The 17,262-nt window shown below is 43.7% G+C and overlaps 1 protein-coding gene across 1 annotated transcript in view; it reads left to right on the top strand.

The window, feature by feature from the left end:
• Positions 1-17,262, top strand: part of col27a1a (collagen, type XXVII, alpha 1a) — a 62,814-nt gene that overhangs the window by 6,269 nt on the left and 39,283 nt on the right. Inside the window, exons 3-7 of the mRNA XM_029515475.1 lie at positions 3,305-4,815; positions 8,241-8,294; positions 14,199-14,252; positions 16,210-16,263; positions 16,390-16,443. Coding sequence (XP_029371335.1) covers positions 3,305-4,815; positions 8,241-8,294; positions 14,199-14,252; positions 16,210-16,263; positions 16,390-16,443 — 1,727 coding nt within the window. The remainder of the gene's footprint in view (positions 1-3,304; positions 4,816-8,240; positions 8,295-14,198; positions 14,253-16,209; positions 16,264-16,389; positions 16,444-17,262) is intronic.

Genomic DNA, 17,262 nt, shown 5'->3' with positions numbered 1-17,262 from the left:
TTGATTCGCAAGAAGATATCAAATTCAAATTGATATTGTGGGAAAACGTGCAGTGCATTGCTGTGAGGCAGATCTCTCCATTAAAAAATGTCACCAGTGGCTCAATGCAGACTCGTGTTGGCCAGAAAAACAGAGATCATTTAAAAGTGTTCAAACGAATTGGTGACTTCATCCTCTACAAGGGATAACATTTTAGAGGAGCCTTGGCGCTGTCTCTGTCCTACTTGAGCGACTTGGCATGCAGCAAGGCTTTGAACTCCAGTCTTGTGTAAAACAGAAGTCTGTGTGTATGTCCACATTCAGGCAGTGCACTGTATACCTTAAACCATGTGTTTAATGTGTGCCCTAGTAATGGGTGCAAGCACTATTTAAATAAAACCGTTTGGAGACGAGGGGCTGTATGACCAGAACAGATACATGTAATGCACCCGCCGCCTCGCTGCCAAGTCCCGTTGTCCTTTACTGCAGAAGAGACCACACAGAGAGGCGTGTGGATGGGTACACACTGAACCCCACGTAGCTCCTGTTTCATCGGACTAATTTATAAAGCCGTGATGTTCTGATTCATGGGAAAGTCTCACAGTTAACTACAAAGCATGAAAAGGCTGTAATGCATTTGGATTTGTATCAGTTTTTCACCCTGCAAAAACGTATTGTTTTACACGTGGTGGTATAATATAATATTGTATAAAAAAGGATTCAGCATTGGTTAATATGGGTTACATAAGACTGGCAGACAGTAATTCGAGTCTGTGCATATCGGTTTTTCTTTGACATGGTTTTTTTTTCCTCAGATTCCTGCTCAAAACACTATTCAAACAACTTTCCATGCAATTCTGACGACAATGGTCTAATGAAGCAAGCGTTGTTTTTTGAAAGACAAGCGTCTCATTGAAGTCTTTGCCCCATATGGCCCATGAGAAACTGTAAGGGCCTCCCATCTGTCCTTCCCCTCATCTTTCCCACCTCCTGTCATCTCATCAACACTGCTTGTCCACTTTTTTTTTTTTTTTTTTTAATCTTTTCACAAGCAGGGCTTCTATACACACATCCCCATTAGACAAGGACCAACGACCACAGGTCAGAATGAGCCCAGAGACAATGAAGATGGTGAGGGGCCTGGGTCTGAGATCACAGGTCATATGGAGAAGCGTTGGGACCACTGAGACTGAAATGCTAAACTGAGAGTCAAAGTTGGCTGAAAGACTGGAAACTGCATCCTGCCTCCAGTCAGGGAGATACTGCGTTGACATGTGGTCACTGTAGTCATGTTCTGAATGTTCAAACCGACTCTATTGATGGGAAGGACAGAGAGGGGACGTTGTCTGATGATGCCGATGTCCTTCGGTTCATTAATCCCCTATAGCTTTAAAACAAAGAGGCTGTGCCTTCATATCAGGGAAGCAAATATTTCCAGCACATATACTTTAACATACGTTAACAAGCGCTCGGATGTGTTAATTGGTCTGGAAGTAATATAATTTCGCCAGAAAATGTATATTTAGAGCCTGAACTCTAGCCTGAACCTTGTGCCTCAAAATTCACAAATGCATGTTTGTTAGCCTTAAACACTAAGGGCTTCTCTTTGCCTCAGAGGGGAGTTCTCTGGCTAGATGGTTGCTGAAGGCGGATTAGGTCCTTGCGCGTTCCTGGTACTGACTGCTTTGACTGAATCCCCTCACAGTCACCTCTACCAACCGACATGTTTCCAACGACAAGTCCAGGAAGTCTCACATCACCGTGGCTGGTTATTGGCACTTTGAGTCCTTACTGTATGATAAAGGAATATCTTTTCTGCAATAGTTTGTCTCAGTTTCATGGATAACAGATGTTAAATGAATTATGATTAAAAAGTTTTTCCATTTTTGTTGAAATAACTATTTAATGTAAAGTTCAAAAGTCTCCTGATTTCCTTTATTTTCTACTCTTAGCGCCAAAAAAAATAATCTTAAATATATAAAAATCCTCAAAGAGTAAAACCTGGCAGCATTGTGTACTGGAACCAATTCCTGAAGAGGAGAAGGCAAAAATTTGATAAAGATCATACATTTGAAACCACTGTGGTTTGGTTTGGCACTGCAGCTTCAGTTGTTGTGGGTTAAAGTTAGCTGTTAAACTGAGGCCAAATTATTAAACTTACATTTTATTGTGAGCAGATCCGTTCTGAATGAAAGCTGCTTTATATTTCACTAAAACCATCCAATCAAAATTATGCTGCGACTTGCTGTGTCTGCGAGAAGCACGAGTCTGCAAACAGCTACCATTTAAAGCCAAAGCCACCGCACCACATCTGCCGCATCTGCCCACTTAGAGAGCATTAAAAAACAAACCAAGGTCACTCCACACTCCCCTGCCATCATCTGGACCTACACATAGCTATTTATATTGGCCTTAACGTGCAGTAGACAGCCTACAGAAGCATTTGGCAGCCTGAAATCTAGTTTATTTTCCTATGCCTGTCATTTTTTGTTTTAAATCTTTGTTCCCCATCTTTTCCGCCTGCAGCATTTGAGCTTCATTTCTTTGTAAACTTCTTTTCTGTGTTGGCTGAAAGTTGGATCTGACATGACGTAAAGCTGTGAAGCTGCCATGCCTGTTTTGTGTGATGGCGAAAAATAAATTGCTTCGATTTTGTTAAGGGGGAAGTTCAATCCAGCTGCCACTGGTGAAGATAGATAAAATATTTTGCTGAGCCTCATTTGTTTCAGGAAGAGCAAATTCTCACCATGACTCCAGAGTGTCCTGTAAATAATTTTTAATAGTTTCCTTCAGAACAATTGCCATCCTTCCTGTTGACGTATGTGTGTATAATTGTTGCTCAAGGGTCCACGTTTTTAAGTGTTACCACCACAGAAACAAAACTGGCGTTAATCCTGTCCAATCTTCTGCACAAAGCAACAGTCCAGATGTATTGCTTTGAAAGACAGAGCTCTCCCGTGTCCTGACAATGATCCCGCCTTCGATGTTTGAATTATTTTACTTCCATTTTGTAGAGGGACTGTTCGAGTGGTAGAACAGTTTGGCTTTTCAGGTCAAACCCAGCTCTCCCAAACTAAACCTGCGCCTTACACGAACAAGTAAGACTTCATGAATGAAGGAATGACCAAAGGAGCAACAAAACATTGGTGACCGGAGGGATAAAGTTATGTCTAAACTTAAAATAAATCTGTCTGCCTTCTAAAACAGAATGCATAATAATAGATTTTTCATTTTCATGATTGTCTAACTGCACTGATGTGTAACCTTCATAAACAGTTCTGTCATAATTACCTGCAATTCTAACTCTGCTCTTCCTCCTATCCAGATGTGGACATCCTCCAAAAGTTGGGGCTTAAGGGAGAGAAGCCGTCGCGTTCGGTGCCAGCTGGGGTCATTCCGTTCCGATCGGGGATCATCCTCAACCAGCGGGCGCACATCGAAGCTCCACTGCGCTCACTCTTCCCTGTGGCCGTTTGGCCCAACCTGGCACTGGTCCTGAGTGTGCGCTCGCACCGTGTCAACAGTGCTTTCCTCTTCACCCTGCTCTCAGACAGCAAGAAGCTCCTTCTTGGTCTGCAGCTAGCACCGGGCAATCTGGTCCTTCACACGGGACCAAACACCTCAGTGGCACTGCCCTATGAGCCCCATGATGGTCAGTGGCACCAGCTGGCGGTTGGAATTAATGGACAGCGAGTGACTCTATATGCCTCCTGCGGAGAGCAGAGCGTTCATGCAGACTTTGGGTGGGACAGTGAGGAGGGACTGGCTCCAGAGCTCCAGGGCTCCTTCCTGCTGGGCCGGACAAGCCAGCAACAGGCCTCGGCACACTTTGAAGGTGCCATCTGCCAATTTGACCTGGTCCCTTCTGCGCAGGCAGCTCACAACTACTGCAGGTACATTAAGAAACAGTGCAGGGAAGCGGACACATACAGGCCTAACCTTTCTCCGTTGTTGCCAATCCTACCACGAGAAATAAACATCACAGCTACTGCTGCTACTCCTAAACGTGGTGGCCCAGAGACGGCCAAGAAACCCACAGGGCTGAGTCTTGCCAGGAGTGTTGCTGCTGCTGCCTCAGCTGTCAGATATGTGGCCCAAACAATGAAGCCCAAACCTGGGACCATTCCTACACCCCTAATGGGAACTGTGATGCCAGTCACTGTTCAGCTTGGTTTGGCGTCTCCGCCTCCGAAGGTGATGACCGAAACTGTCACAGCACCACTCAGGGCAAGCGTATCCCCCACAAAATCACCAACCCCAAGACCTTTAACTTCAAAAACAGCAAATCCGAAGCCTTCCAAACCCACTCCCCCAAAGCCCACTCCTTACAGCAGCCCCAAAAAGACAACTGCAAGAGCAGACAACAAGAAAAGACCTATTATACCAGCCACTACCAGCACCAAACCTTCCAAGACAAAACCTGACTATACTTTATCAGACCAAGATGCTATTCCAAAGAAACCGCAACCCACCACAGCCAAGAAAACATCTCCCAATCCGAAGGTTACAACATCCAAAGCCACTCCATCCAAACCAAAAGCAAATTCTGTCAAAGTTGTCCCTTCTAGACCAACAATATCCAAAGTCGGCCCCTCAAAACCAACCATCTCCAAAACTACAACCGCTAAAACACCCAAGCCAGTCTCCAAGCAGGTCCTCAAATCAACAAAGCAAGCCAAAACAACCAAGGCTCCAATCACCCCGCCAGCTACCAGACCTTCATACAGCACAGTAACACCACCTGCCACTGATGGCTTTCAGAGCTGGGAGGTGCCACCTACTCAGTTCTCCCTGCTGGCTGGACCTAGAGGAGAGAAAGGAGATGCAGGCCCATCGGTAAGCACCTCTTGTCTCTTGGGAGTGTTTGTGTGGTTGCCACACAAGAAGGGAAAGTTGTTTATATTTCCAGTATAAATGTCTCTGCTTGCAATGGAAAAGTCAAAGTCAGTCACCAAACTGATGAGGTTCCAGTGGTCAGAAGATTTGGTGCGAAATGAATGTGAAACAGACGTGTTAAGCAAGTACACACATAAAAAGACTTCAGGTGAAGGTTCAATTTTTTTTTTTCCAGCAATAAATGTTCTGCAAACTCTAAATGAGCAAGAAACATGAAGGTCATGCCCCCCGCTCTTTGTGTCGGCAGTTTTGGGTGGCTAGTTTGATGGTTTATGTTAACAAAAGGGGTGAAAGTGATTGAAGTACTTCTGCTAGCGGAATCCCTGTCTATTCTGGTCTTTGTCACCATTCAAAGATCAGGGTTGACTCAAGTGCTCTGAGGCTGGAAATAAGAGACCACAAAGATATGCAGGTCAATGTGGAACTACTTCCTTTCGCACAGAGGTCAGAAATCTTGCCTTTCTCCCTCTTTTACTTCTTTCTCTGTGTACCAGAACCCTCCAGGCTGGGTGTGACGTGTTAGGTCTGACGCCTTGCCGTCTCTGCACCAGATTCCTCTGAGGGCTAGTGGAGGTCACATGGGCCTCTTTCAAAGCGGGGTCAAGGGTCAAAGCAGTCAGTAAACACCGTCATTCAGCTTCATAGGTCGGCTTCGCCTAAAGTATATAACGGGAAGCCAGGAACGTTGAAGCAGGCCAGTCCATTTTTGCCTTTTCCATAGCTTTCAGTTCCCACCTGGCATCAGAGTTCATCTCAGTTGTATCTTGACCAACTATATGAGATCAACATCCAGCTTGCTTCATCATAGATAATTTTAATTGAAGGAAAATTTAGCTACTCACATTTATGTTTTGCAGCAGAGCAGTTCAATACTGCTGTTAAGGTTTAGTTTTGCCAAACATACATAATTAATGGATATACTTTTTGTAAAATTTATCTCTGCTCAGCATGTTTTGGCTGATTTTGCTCCACTCTTTTCATTGAGTCATTTTAGTGTGAAGTGTCAGCAGGAGCCGTTTGATGCTTGTGCCTTAATGGCGACATCTGCGGATGTACAGAGTTCCATTTGACTAATAATGGCTAATTTACTGGCAGTCCACGGATGTCCACACCAGATCTGATCATTATAATGAAGTAAAGCTCTTCTTGCTATTTCAGTATAAAGTGTTGTAATCTATCATTGAAAACAGATCTTAAGTAGAAAGTTAAACTATAACGTAATTTACTAAAGAACGGTTTGATATATTTATGTTGTTCTGAAGCCAAAGAAATATACATATGTGAAGTTAAGCCAACCTAAGAGTAATGCTTTCAACACTAAACTCTGCCTTAATGTCCAACCATATGAAGCTGAAATGGTTTGGAACAAAAACTGTCCAGGAGTGTGTATGATGTGTGTACATCTTCTGGGCTTCCTAACACATGTGCATGAAATTATGTGTTTGTGTGTTTTGCCAAAATCCTGACTTAAATAAGACTAGATATGTTTCACTGGATGATTATTTATTGTGACCATGCATGCAATGAATGCGTGCATGTGGGCTTATATATATATATATATATATATATGTGTGTGTGTGTGCATGTTGCCATGTTTTGCTCGAGGAGATCCCACATGAACCAAGTAATCCCCCTTTTTCATCACAGTCTGGATTTCATAATTATACAACCATGTGTATACTTAATCTCTCACTTCCCACAGTGCACTCTCCTCCACACAAACACGCAGAGACACAACAAATATGAAAGTAAGAAGCTTTACATTCACTAAGTTGTCAGCCACTGGCTTTGTCATTCATCAGTCTGGCTGCCTAAAGCATTAAAGAGAAACACAGCAAAAACATGATTTGGACTTTTGTTTTCTCTGCACTGAAGCTGCCAGGAAAACGGCCAGCGTGGGCACAGACATGGCAAAGTTCAGAAAGTCACATCTGAATCACCTTCGTCCCGTCACTGTGGCTTAAAACAAACAAAAAAAAAAAAAAAAAAATCACTTTCTGTTCCACTGTTAATGTTAATGTGGTTGCTGAAAAGAAGAATTGAAGTTTTTCTTGATTCCTTTTTAATTTAAACTGTACTGGCTGAGATTGAAATTTCATCTTCTTTTAAAAATTCCAAGCTTCTGCATTCCGCCGGGGTTTACCTGCAAATGCCAGAGTACTTAGGTCTTGCCACAAATAGAAAGAAATTACAGTAATAAAAGCTCAAAGTGGAGTTTGCGTTCCAGTATTCAATTAAGTTTAACCTCTGAAATAACTGCTTTCAAACATCGCAGCATAATTCACATTCGCCGCGTTTCAACCTGAGGGCTGACGACTGGTATGTGGTGACTGGGAAATGTGCAGCAGTGTGGTAACAGTGTGAGATCACTGGAGATGTCGGAGATGGACAGGTGCAAAGAGGCAGAGACAGCAGGAAAAAACAAACCAGACAAGTGGAAGGAAGGCTAGCCAAACCAGGGGGTGGAAGTGTGACGATGGAGGGGGCCGTGCGTTGACGTTGACAGGTCTTCGGACTACCACTGAGCACACCACCTGTAACAATCAGGGGTGGTCTCAACCATGGAGGTCATCCTGTAAGACATGGAGGGGGGCCAATTATGATCATCAGAGCGACATAGACCAGACTGCAGAAAAACATAGCAGCTTTAGAACGATGGCCATCTGTATGAGACGGTTGGTATCGTTTCAAAGTCCTTTGTCGCCTAAAGTTCAGGGCCTCATGAAAATGGAGATGAGGGAGACAGAGAAAGGCCGCAGCATCGAGATGTCAGTGACCGCACTTTATAGTAGATGCTGCTGCTGTTTTACTGCGGCCTCATATCTGTATTATCTCAGGCATCGAATTTAACGATGCTGTAAAAATGCTTTAATGCATTGTACAGGGAACAGAAAAATGCAATATCAAGGCTTCAGGTCACATTTACGCCAGGATCCAGAGCCCTGCAGCTAACTCTTAGTCAACTGGAGCAGCCTCGGGCGTTTTGTTTTTCCACATTTCTCCTTTGCCTCCTTTTTGATTAAAAGAAAACGAGTGAGCAGAAGGCTGATAGAACCACACAGGGGCATTGAGTGGCACAGGAAATGACCTGTTATTTCTAGGGTTTCTACGGTTTCCTGCTGCACAGCCTCAGAGCTTCCTGAAGGATAAGGCTGAACTTTCATCACCTTGAGATGGAGTCACTTCAGAAGGAAAAGGTGTCATTTTTTTCTCTCCAGTCTGTACAAAGAAATCCTCATGGGACGATTGTTGATTTAAAAAAAAAAAAGAAAAGAAAAGAAAGAGAGAGATTCCTTGGGTGAAGAATAAGATCATCTATGTGGCATATTCCAGCATACAACAGTGACTGTATGCTCTCTCTCCAGGGACTACCAGGACCTCCAGGGAAGCCGGGCCAGCCGGGCAAGAGGGGTCCTCGGGTAAGTCTCCTTGCTTGCCCTCGGACACCTCCACCCAAAGCAAATGCACTTCCATTTCCGACTTCAAGAAAAAATTTACACTGGTGCCCAACCCCAAGGTTTTTTTTCTAAAGCAACTATGCAAATAAGTGCATCTTAATTTAGGTTTATTGTGGGTATCTCTTTGCCTGTGTGCGTGTTTGTTTGCGATTTTGCTGCTGCTGCTGACGTACATGTTGACTAAAAGCTTCAAAGACAAATAGTTAAAAAAAAAAAAAGACAACAGACAGACAGGGACAGAGAGGACAGTATCTGTGTGTTCCAAGTCCTGGACCGCTTTCTGTCATTACAATAATAACCTGCCATCCTGGGCTCCCACATCACTCTAAGCCCCGCCCATCACCAAGCTGACACACACACACACACATACTCACGCACAAAGTTTTCCTATGCAGGGGGATTGACCATATTCAGCACAGGGCTGTGAGTGCTGACCTCCCACCCCTAAGCCTAAACAGGAAAGCTCCTATAAAGACGGCCTTTCAAAAGGCTGCCTATGCCACAGGATGCCTAATAAAAGCACTGTAAACAGACAGAGAACACATGGCGCCGCTGGACTTTCTTCTCCTCACTGAGCTGTTGCAGCAGGCTGCGCTGACTCTTCATAGGAATCCCATTCTGGGCTAATGAAAGGCCTTTTTCTCCAAGGTAGTTAAAAAGATATAGTCCCATTCTCAGGTCGCTTCTTCACTGTGGCTCTAGATATTGCAACACCAGTGAGTCGGTCCACCACTTTGGCCCAGACTCAAATAACTCAACAACCATTAGGTACATTAAGTTGGAGTTTGTTAGTTACCCGTCCTGCTCTGAGGATGAATCCTAATGACCATTCCCATCCCCAGACTTTACCTCCAGCACCATCCGGTTGACATCTGTGGCGTTGGGTGAAATGTCTCACGACTGCCGTGAAATCTGGCAAACACCTTCATGTTCCCCTGAGGATGCATTTCAATAACTTTGATCCTTCAACTTTGATCCTTTTTTCCTGAGGACCATTATCACGGCAATTATTTCTTTTTTCTTTTTCTTTGCTCAAAACTTTATGTCCAGATACCTGTAAAATTAATGCATCCCATCTGCCTCCACTGGCATTAGCATTTAGCTCAAAGCACTGCTGCGCATAAGTACAGTCTCCCAGTTGCTGTTAACTCTTAGTCCTGTTTATATTAAAGACTACAGCAGCCTCAGGCTCCTTATTTTACACTGTCAATTACTGAGCAAACTCCACAAAGCTTTTAAGTCAGTTCAGACGGTAGAATCATCTAAATCCATCTAGTATAAATTATAGATGCTCTTATTTGGTGTCTACGCTGTGCACAGATATTGTGTATATTATAAAGAATCTGCATGTGTCTTCTTATGTGTGTGTTTGTTTTAAATGATCACTTACTGTGTCTGAGAGACTCCTAAGCAAAAGGCTCTGTGATCCCCCCGCCTCTATAGATGTATAAGGATGCCTTTGTCTGGCTCTAATTAAAGTTATTTAAGCGTCAGCAGCACCTTCCATCGCGTCACTGGAAGCAGTTCCCAACATCAGGCCTGCTGGATTTCTTATGATCCAAATCAAACATACCCAGAATAAAACTCAAACTGGGCATACAAATCTAAGCATAAGGCTTACTGAAGGCAAATTATTCTTCTATTATTTACTTATGAATCTAAGTGGAGTTATTTTTATAAGAAGTGGCAGCTTTTCTTCTAAGATTTCCTTTTGCTTTTCTCTGCAAAAACAAAAAAACAGCTATTTGATGCCAACCAATTTTGGGCAACGCTTTAACGGGAGAGCATGTGAGATTCTGAGTCGACGTTCACCTTGGTAAAATTTCTATGTCTGGCTCAGACGTCATTCTTCAGCAGTATGTATCGCCCAATCACCTCGTACTGATTTACATCCTGATGGCTTACACATGGCCTTTGTGAGCCCCAGCAGAGCAGCTATTGAACTGCCAGCGCCATTGTCAGTGGAAGTGGTTGGTTTGCAGAGTGCAAACAATGAAAACAAGCCTTTTCAATAAAAAAGCACTTGTAAAAGCCATTGGTTTTGATGCAACCCTAATGGGGGTCACTTGCAAACACGCAACCGGTGTCTGACTGTGACCTCGGAGTTAGTGACTTTAACACACATGCCAGTGCACATCACCTCTCACACAGCGGGTACACACAGCATGGCACTGCTCCCACGGCGTGTAGCACACATGTGGCCACATTTATGGTCTGCCTATATAAAGAACGAGACAGATTATGAAGCTTCATGTAAACAAAAGCATTTATCAAGTTCAACTGCTGCTGCTGTGTGTGTGTGTGTGTGTGTGTGTGTGTGTGCAAATAATAACACACGCACACACACACACACACATCTTTAAACTCTCCCAGTTTTGCCAAGAAAATAATGTGGTTTAAATTTAGGAGAAGAGATTCACTTGTTGACGGCAATGATTAAATCCACACCAGAGCTTGAAGTCACTAAAGCTGCAGGCTCACAGGTGTTTAGCACGATTTGATCAGGAGCATCTTTGTGAAAAAGCTAAATCCCAACCACAGTGGTTTTGCTGAGGAGATGGCAGTTTTCTCAGCTTCACCACGTTTTTGTTTTTTGTTTTTTTTTTTTTTTTGCATGACCTTCTGTAGCCGTGGATTACTGGAAGTCTCTATGATGACACACAGAGCACCATTGAGACCAGCGAGTACCACCATATGAACCCTGACCTCTGATCCCACACATATGAGTGTGAGACGGCATCACTAGGGCAACCGCTGTCTTTACAGAAGCCTCCGCTAGTCAGGGCGTGCTCCCTCAAGTCTGTTTGTCGGTGTATAATAACAGCGGTGTTAGAAGGGTGTGAGAGGAAACATAAGGTGGATGCATCGCACAATCCCGCATCTATCTGCGGGCCGACTGCATGTATTCCTCTGCGACCTGCTTGGATCAAGAGGTTCTTTGTCTGGCTGAAAAAAAAAAAAAAAAATCTCTGTCGCCCATCTTTCCTCGTTCTTCCCCTCCAAACTTTGGTCTGCCACAAAGCCTCATTCCACACCGCTTCAGCTGCACATAAAGCCAAGTCAGAGCCCGGATGGACCTTTCATATAGAGACCCGGAACGCTGTGGCAACAAGGAATTTTCAAAGTGAAGGCGCTGAGCCGTGCTTCGGCCTCTGTGTCGGTCTGTTTTGGTAACACCAGGCGGCTGATCAGCTTTTTAAGGGCCTGTCTAATCCCTAATGTAAACTGTGTACATAGAGCTCTTCTGTGGAACGTTACTGTAATAGGCTCCAGGACAGTAAAAAGCACAAGCCATGCTCTAGTTCACTATTTTTGCAATCCCCCTTCGGGCGCTTAAATATATTTTTCAATGGCGGATTTTAAATGTTTGGCATAATTCTAACTCTATTTTTCCATCGTAATTTTCGAACTGGGCCATTATAAGTGTTATTGTTCTCAATGGATAATTAATGCTTTGGCTTACTTACAATGTCCCCTTTCATATCTTTCGGTTACTGCAGGATGTTCATAACTTCAGCTCCTGAAGCGAATACATAGAAGTGATTTCCCCGCACAGCCTAACTAATTTCTTTATGAGCATTGAGCTGCAAATTCCCTTCCATTCCCTTTTTTATTTAGCCATGCAGTTAAGACTCAAAAGAAGACTGAAATGTATCCTAAATCGTTTGAGGCAAAGTATCCAGTCTGTGTGTGTTCGCGTTTGCTGTTTGGGATCTTCAATTATGAAAACGTCTAGCAGTTTCACATGCTCTCTTGGCATAATGTTGGTTAAGCAGACGATGGTCCTTTGGCACAGCAACGTGCAGACTCTCTTTTATCTTTAATCCTCTGACTGTATATCTGTTAGAGTTACGAGCTGGTGTTGAAATTCAGACGATGTTTACAGCGTAGCGCACTAAAAGGCCTTTTCTTAAATATTGTGTGTGTGGGGATGTAACCTTCAGAGTGATGTAATGCATCCATATTTAAGATCCACCACGTACAGATAGTGTACATCTCGGCTTGTGCATATGGTGCATATTAAATTTCAAGCACAGATATTTATATTCAGTGCAGGCAGCGTGTGCGTTATCTTAGCATGATGCATTATGAGCTATCATTTGTTTAGATTTTGACCATTTGGTCTCTACTTAGAATGGATATGAATTGCGCAGAGCGAGCAGTATTATTACCACAGGAACCACAGCAACGCCCTGCAGCACTGTTCAGAGGTCGGTGGTTTTGCATTTGATAGCCCTCAGCTTGTGTGCACCCCACCCTGGTCTTCTCTAATTAGACACCTGTTGTGAGAGAAAGGGACACGACACGGAGGCAACAACACAGAACCAAATGTCTGTGCCAGCTTGTGCCTACCAGTGTACTGCCCAAAGTGCGGTAAACCACGGGGTTAATTTTGAAGTGTGTAATTCAAACATGTCTAGTTTGTATAAGTTTATTTAAGGCACAACAGAGTCACTTAACACTGTCTGTGCACGGTAACTCTGGAGGTTTGCATACAAAACGAAAATGAAAGGAGAAAGAGAGTGTGGGAGTGAAGGGGGCGAGATCTGTAAAACTTGTGAATCCTTGGAATGAAAATATCTTGTGTGTAAAACCTAACAAGTTTAAAACAGATCTTTTTTTTTTTTCTTTGAGTATAACAGATTTTATCAAAACTTTATTTTAGCTGTCAGACTACTAGGAACATTTTGGAGCTTTCTGTGACTGACTCATCGGAGATAACTAACTTTACACATGTGCAGCCATGTCCTGTTTGTTCATGAGAAGATGTCAATCAGACATGACTTGTCATCAGAGCACTGGTGACAAGAAGAGCAGTTGCAGCAAAAGGCATTTATGTTGTCGAGTTTGGGTTAGTAGAGAGGAGAGGTGCCTATCTAGATGTCCGTAGATGCTTTTCTTCCCATTCTGCTGACTAGATCATCAACGTAATGGCTTCCTGATTTGTTTTGACTCACCTCAATGAAACTCACCGACCCAGCTCTTAAAGCAGTTGTGGGTCTTTTTCCGCCCTCTCCGAGTTGTTTGACCCTTGATCCAGCACAAAGGAAAGGAGGCGGGAGGTTTAGGGGCCCAAGGGTGCCACACCACATGGAGGGCAGGAGCCAGGTCAGAGATCCAGAGGAAGAAGTCTCTCAGAGGAAAAGAAGGTGGACTGACAAACAGACAGACAGATAGATAGATAGAAGAGACGTAGGAAAACCAACTCACTCTCTCCCTTTCTCTCTGACGGCTGCTGTTTATACAAGAGAAAAATTGGTGTAGATTCATTCTCTGGCTTCCAAAGATTTCCTACTAAACCATCCCAAGGGGGCTGCTGGAAAAGGCGCGATGGTTCACATTACCGCTCTGTTGCTACTGTAGATCTCACTTTGTTTGCTTTCAGACACAGTTGTGTTCCCTTCCTCAGCAACAGCCAACACAGACTGCAGAGGAATTCAAAGTGTTTTGATACAGGATGATCTGCGTAACTCATTAAGATGCTTGGCAAACGAGTATTTTCATTTGTGTGTGTGTGTGGAGGGGGTGTGAGGAGTGTGGGGCAACAAGGGGCAGGAAAACCACATCCATATGGTGGAGCAGCTCCACAGAGCCTCATTTTCCATAAGCTTCTACCCCCAACACCAGGTCCAAATGCCTCACCACCCAAGACACACATACACACACAATTCATGTATAGGAAAGTAGGTTAAGGTAGCATGAAGGCTGAGTTTCTCCAGACAGTCTGCCCCCCCCCCCCCCCCCCCCCCAGTCTCATTCACAGTAGCAAAGCCACAGTCTGCATCAGCACTATCCCAATATGAAGACTGATTGAGATCTCAATCACGGTTTGATGATGTTTTTCTTTCTCTGGCTTTCCCACAGGGCGCTCCTGGTCCCCATGGAAACCCTGGCCGACCTGGTCCACCTGGGCTCAAGGTACTCTACCGTCTAAGTAATGATCACAAATGAGCCTTTAGTTATTTATTTATTTATTTTCACGGCAAGCCTGACGGCCGCATCAGTTTTTACACGTGAAGCGATTACAGGAATTCGTATCTGTGTCGGTTGCAACCTCCACCTCTAACATGAACGACAGACCGATGCAGACGTGATCCATGTTCTGTCATCAGCTTGAATCCATAAAGAGCGGGATTTCGTGGCTTATGAATTGGGGCCAGCTAAGTTCACAGCAGTGGAGCCGAGGAGTTGTATCACTTTAACATGTGTGCTGCAGAGGTCAATGGCAGGACTTCCCCCCTTTAAACTTTTTCAGATACTCCAATATGAGCTCGGTACACTCTAATATGTGTGTATATTTAATCCATTCATATGCAAACCTCATGTAAATGCAAGTATTCGGGGCTACCACTGCAAGCCCGGTGGGGAGAAGGGAAGTTTGACTCCTGGGGAGGTGGAGTGATTTATTGGACCTCCAGGAAAAAAGGTATTACAACTTAGAAAGTCAGAAGTGGCACAAATAAATTTCTGATGGCCGCGCCTCGGACAAATTCTCCACGTCCCTGAACTTATTGTCTGGATTGATATAGGCCTGAGCAAACACCCTTGACCTCAGCTACTATGTGCTCAGAGTACACAGCTGCCTCTATTATTTGAAATGTATTATAAAAATGCCTTACATAAATGACAGCTGTGGCCCTCATCATTGGAGGCCTGACCTCTCCGGGTCACCTAAACGGGCTGTGTTTGTCATCTCACTGATGTAATTTATATTTTTTCCCCCCTCTTTTTGTTTCTGTTCTTCTGAATGACATTCCTCACTTTTCCCAAAACTTCTTCTCAGCTTTATGGCCTTGATTCTTACTCCGTTCTGTGTTTAGGGTTAGGGTTAGCAGTGACACCTTAAACAAAGATGATCCGTGACCGCGGCGTGCGCCTTTTCAACAACAACTCGAATGTTTTGGTTCCGAGCGCAATCAACAGTTTTCACTTTGGGAAAAGGAAAATTTCTTTGGGTGTTCCATTGGCATTCGGGGCAGCATGGCGGCATAGTGGTTAGCAGTGTTGCCCCACACTAAGAAGGTCGCGAGTTCGGTTCTGTGCCAAACTATTTCTTGGCTAAAAGCAGTGACGTCCTGGAGTCTCTAGGAACTCACCCCTCCCTGCCAACAATGTACTTATTGTGCTTTATAGGCACTAGTAAATAGATTTTGTGTTAGATTTTGCAGTTCTGCCTTGTTTCCAGTCTTTATGCAAAGTGAAATAAGTAATTTAAGATTGAGCATTTAAGCAAACAAAAGTCCTGGGGAGAGTTGTATGCCATTCTCCCGTCCCTCTAAATAAATCCAATAAATAAATATTAAAAAGGAAAATGGAAGAAACTCTGCTGCAGTGAAAAAAAAAGAAACTGAAGCCTTGCTTTAGTGAATTCTGCATAGCAGGCTTCTTTTTCCTGGTGGGTGTGTAGAGACAAAGATTCTGAAGGGTTTGCTCTTTTGGGGTGAATGGCCATTTTTGTTCTTTCATCAATAATAAATGAAACAATTTTGCAAATAGCAGGGCTCCAATGGAAACGAAAGAGTCAGAGCTCAGTGTAATTTCCGACCCATAGATTTGATGTGCCGAAGCCCAATTATTGTGCCCCGCTGACAGTGAAGCTCAGTGTGCTGAGAGGGGGTGCTGAGCCCGCGTAATGCCATGTGGTTTAGAAAAGCATCTGTACCATCTAGATGAATTTATAAATCACATAATAATAATAATAACTCAGTCGTCTTACTTTTAGTGTGTGATTTCTAAAGGCACGCTTTAAGAGCCTTAACTTTTTACCCTGTCTAAGTGAAAGTGAAGTTTGTTGCCGTGACAGATTGAAATCACTGAATGAGTTGGGTCATTTTCACCCGTACAAAGTCCACCTTTGTTCTTTTGTTCTTGCCAGGGGAGGAAAGGAGACCCTGGCATCTCACCTGGGCCAGCACCTAAAGGAGAGAAGGTATTACATCCACAGTTTTAACGCATGCTACATTAGTCCGTGGCAATGACCTGTTTGGCACCTTTATGACTGCTCTTTATGCAAAAAGCCTTTAACGCCATTTAACATTCCCGCCCTGTGTTCCAGGGAGACTCAGGGATTATTGGCCCGGTTGGACTGACTGGACAAGTAGGCCGAAAGGTGAGACCAAAACCGCCTGGGTACCCTCCAAAACTTCTGAAAAATCTTTCACCAAATTCCTTCCAATGACATAAAAGTCACAATCATTAAATGCTGCCTTCCAGAACCACTTCTGAACACGATGTTTACTGCTGCAAACTGTGAATACTGAGACAGTTTGTGTGGGAAAACTTGAAGGAGTCACTTTCACCATTTCACAACCCGTCATTGTGTTTCTGCAGCTTATTGTTTCTGTTTTGATTCTTTTTCATTTTATTTATTGTTGTTTTTTATTTTTTTTTTCTTTTGCATGTGTGTTCGTGTGACCCAATTCTCTCTATCTCCCTCTCTTCTTTTGTGCTGAGCTTACCATTTCTTCCATCTGTGTACACTGGATCCTGTTATGTTAGCAGGAAGTCTGTCGTGAGGAATGAAGGAGGTTTTTGTCATCAGGAAAAACAGCACGGGGATTATGTACTTGTGCACTCAAAGCCTACACAGGATTGCCAGTGTTTTAGATGTTACTTAAGTGACAACTCCAGTGATTCATGAGCGTGAGGAAGAAAGAGTAGAATAGAGCCTCTGGTTGACGGGACTGGAGCCTGGAAGCCAAGAGCAAACCCAAGGGGAAAGTTTGAGTTCTGCATGTGTGCATGCTCATGATTATGCACATGAATTCCTGCATGTGTGACATCAGTTTTGATACAAACCGCTGCAGTTGTGACAGTATATGGGAAAATTGTAGAACAGATTAGTTAGTTAAAAAGTAAAACAAACACCCAAACATGTAAAATGCATGATAATTCATTAACTTGCCATCAGATAAGTGCAAGTAAACAC

The sequence above is a fragment of the Echeneis naucrates genome, chromosome 12, assembly GCF_900963305.1.
Source record: "Echeneis naucrates chromosome 12, fEcheNa1.1, whole genome shotgun sequence".
Lineage (NCBI taxonomy): Eukaryota > Metazoa > Chordata > Actinopteri > Carangiformes > Echeneidae > Echeneis > Echeneis naucrates.
Note: the sequence above shows the minus strand (reverse complement) of the source record. Positions and strands in the feature narration are given on the sequence as shown.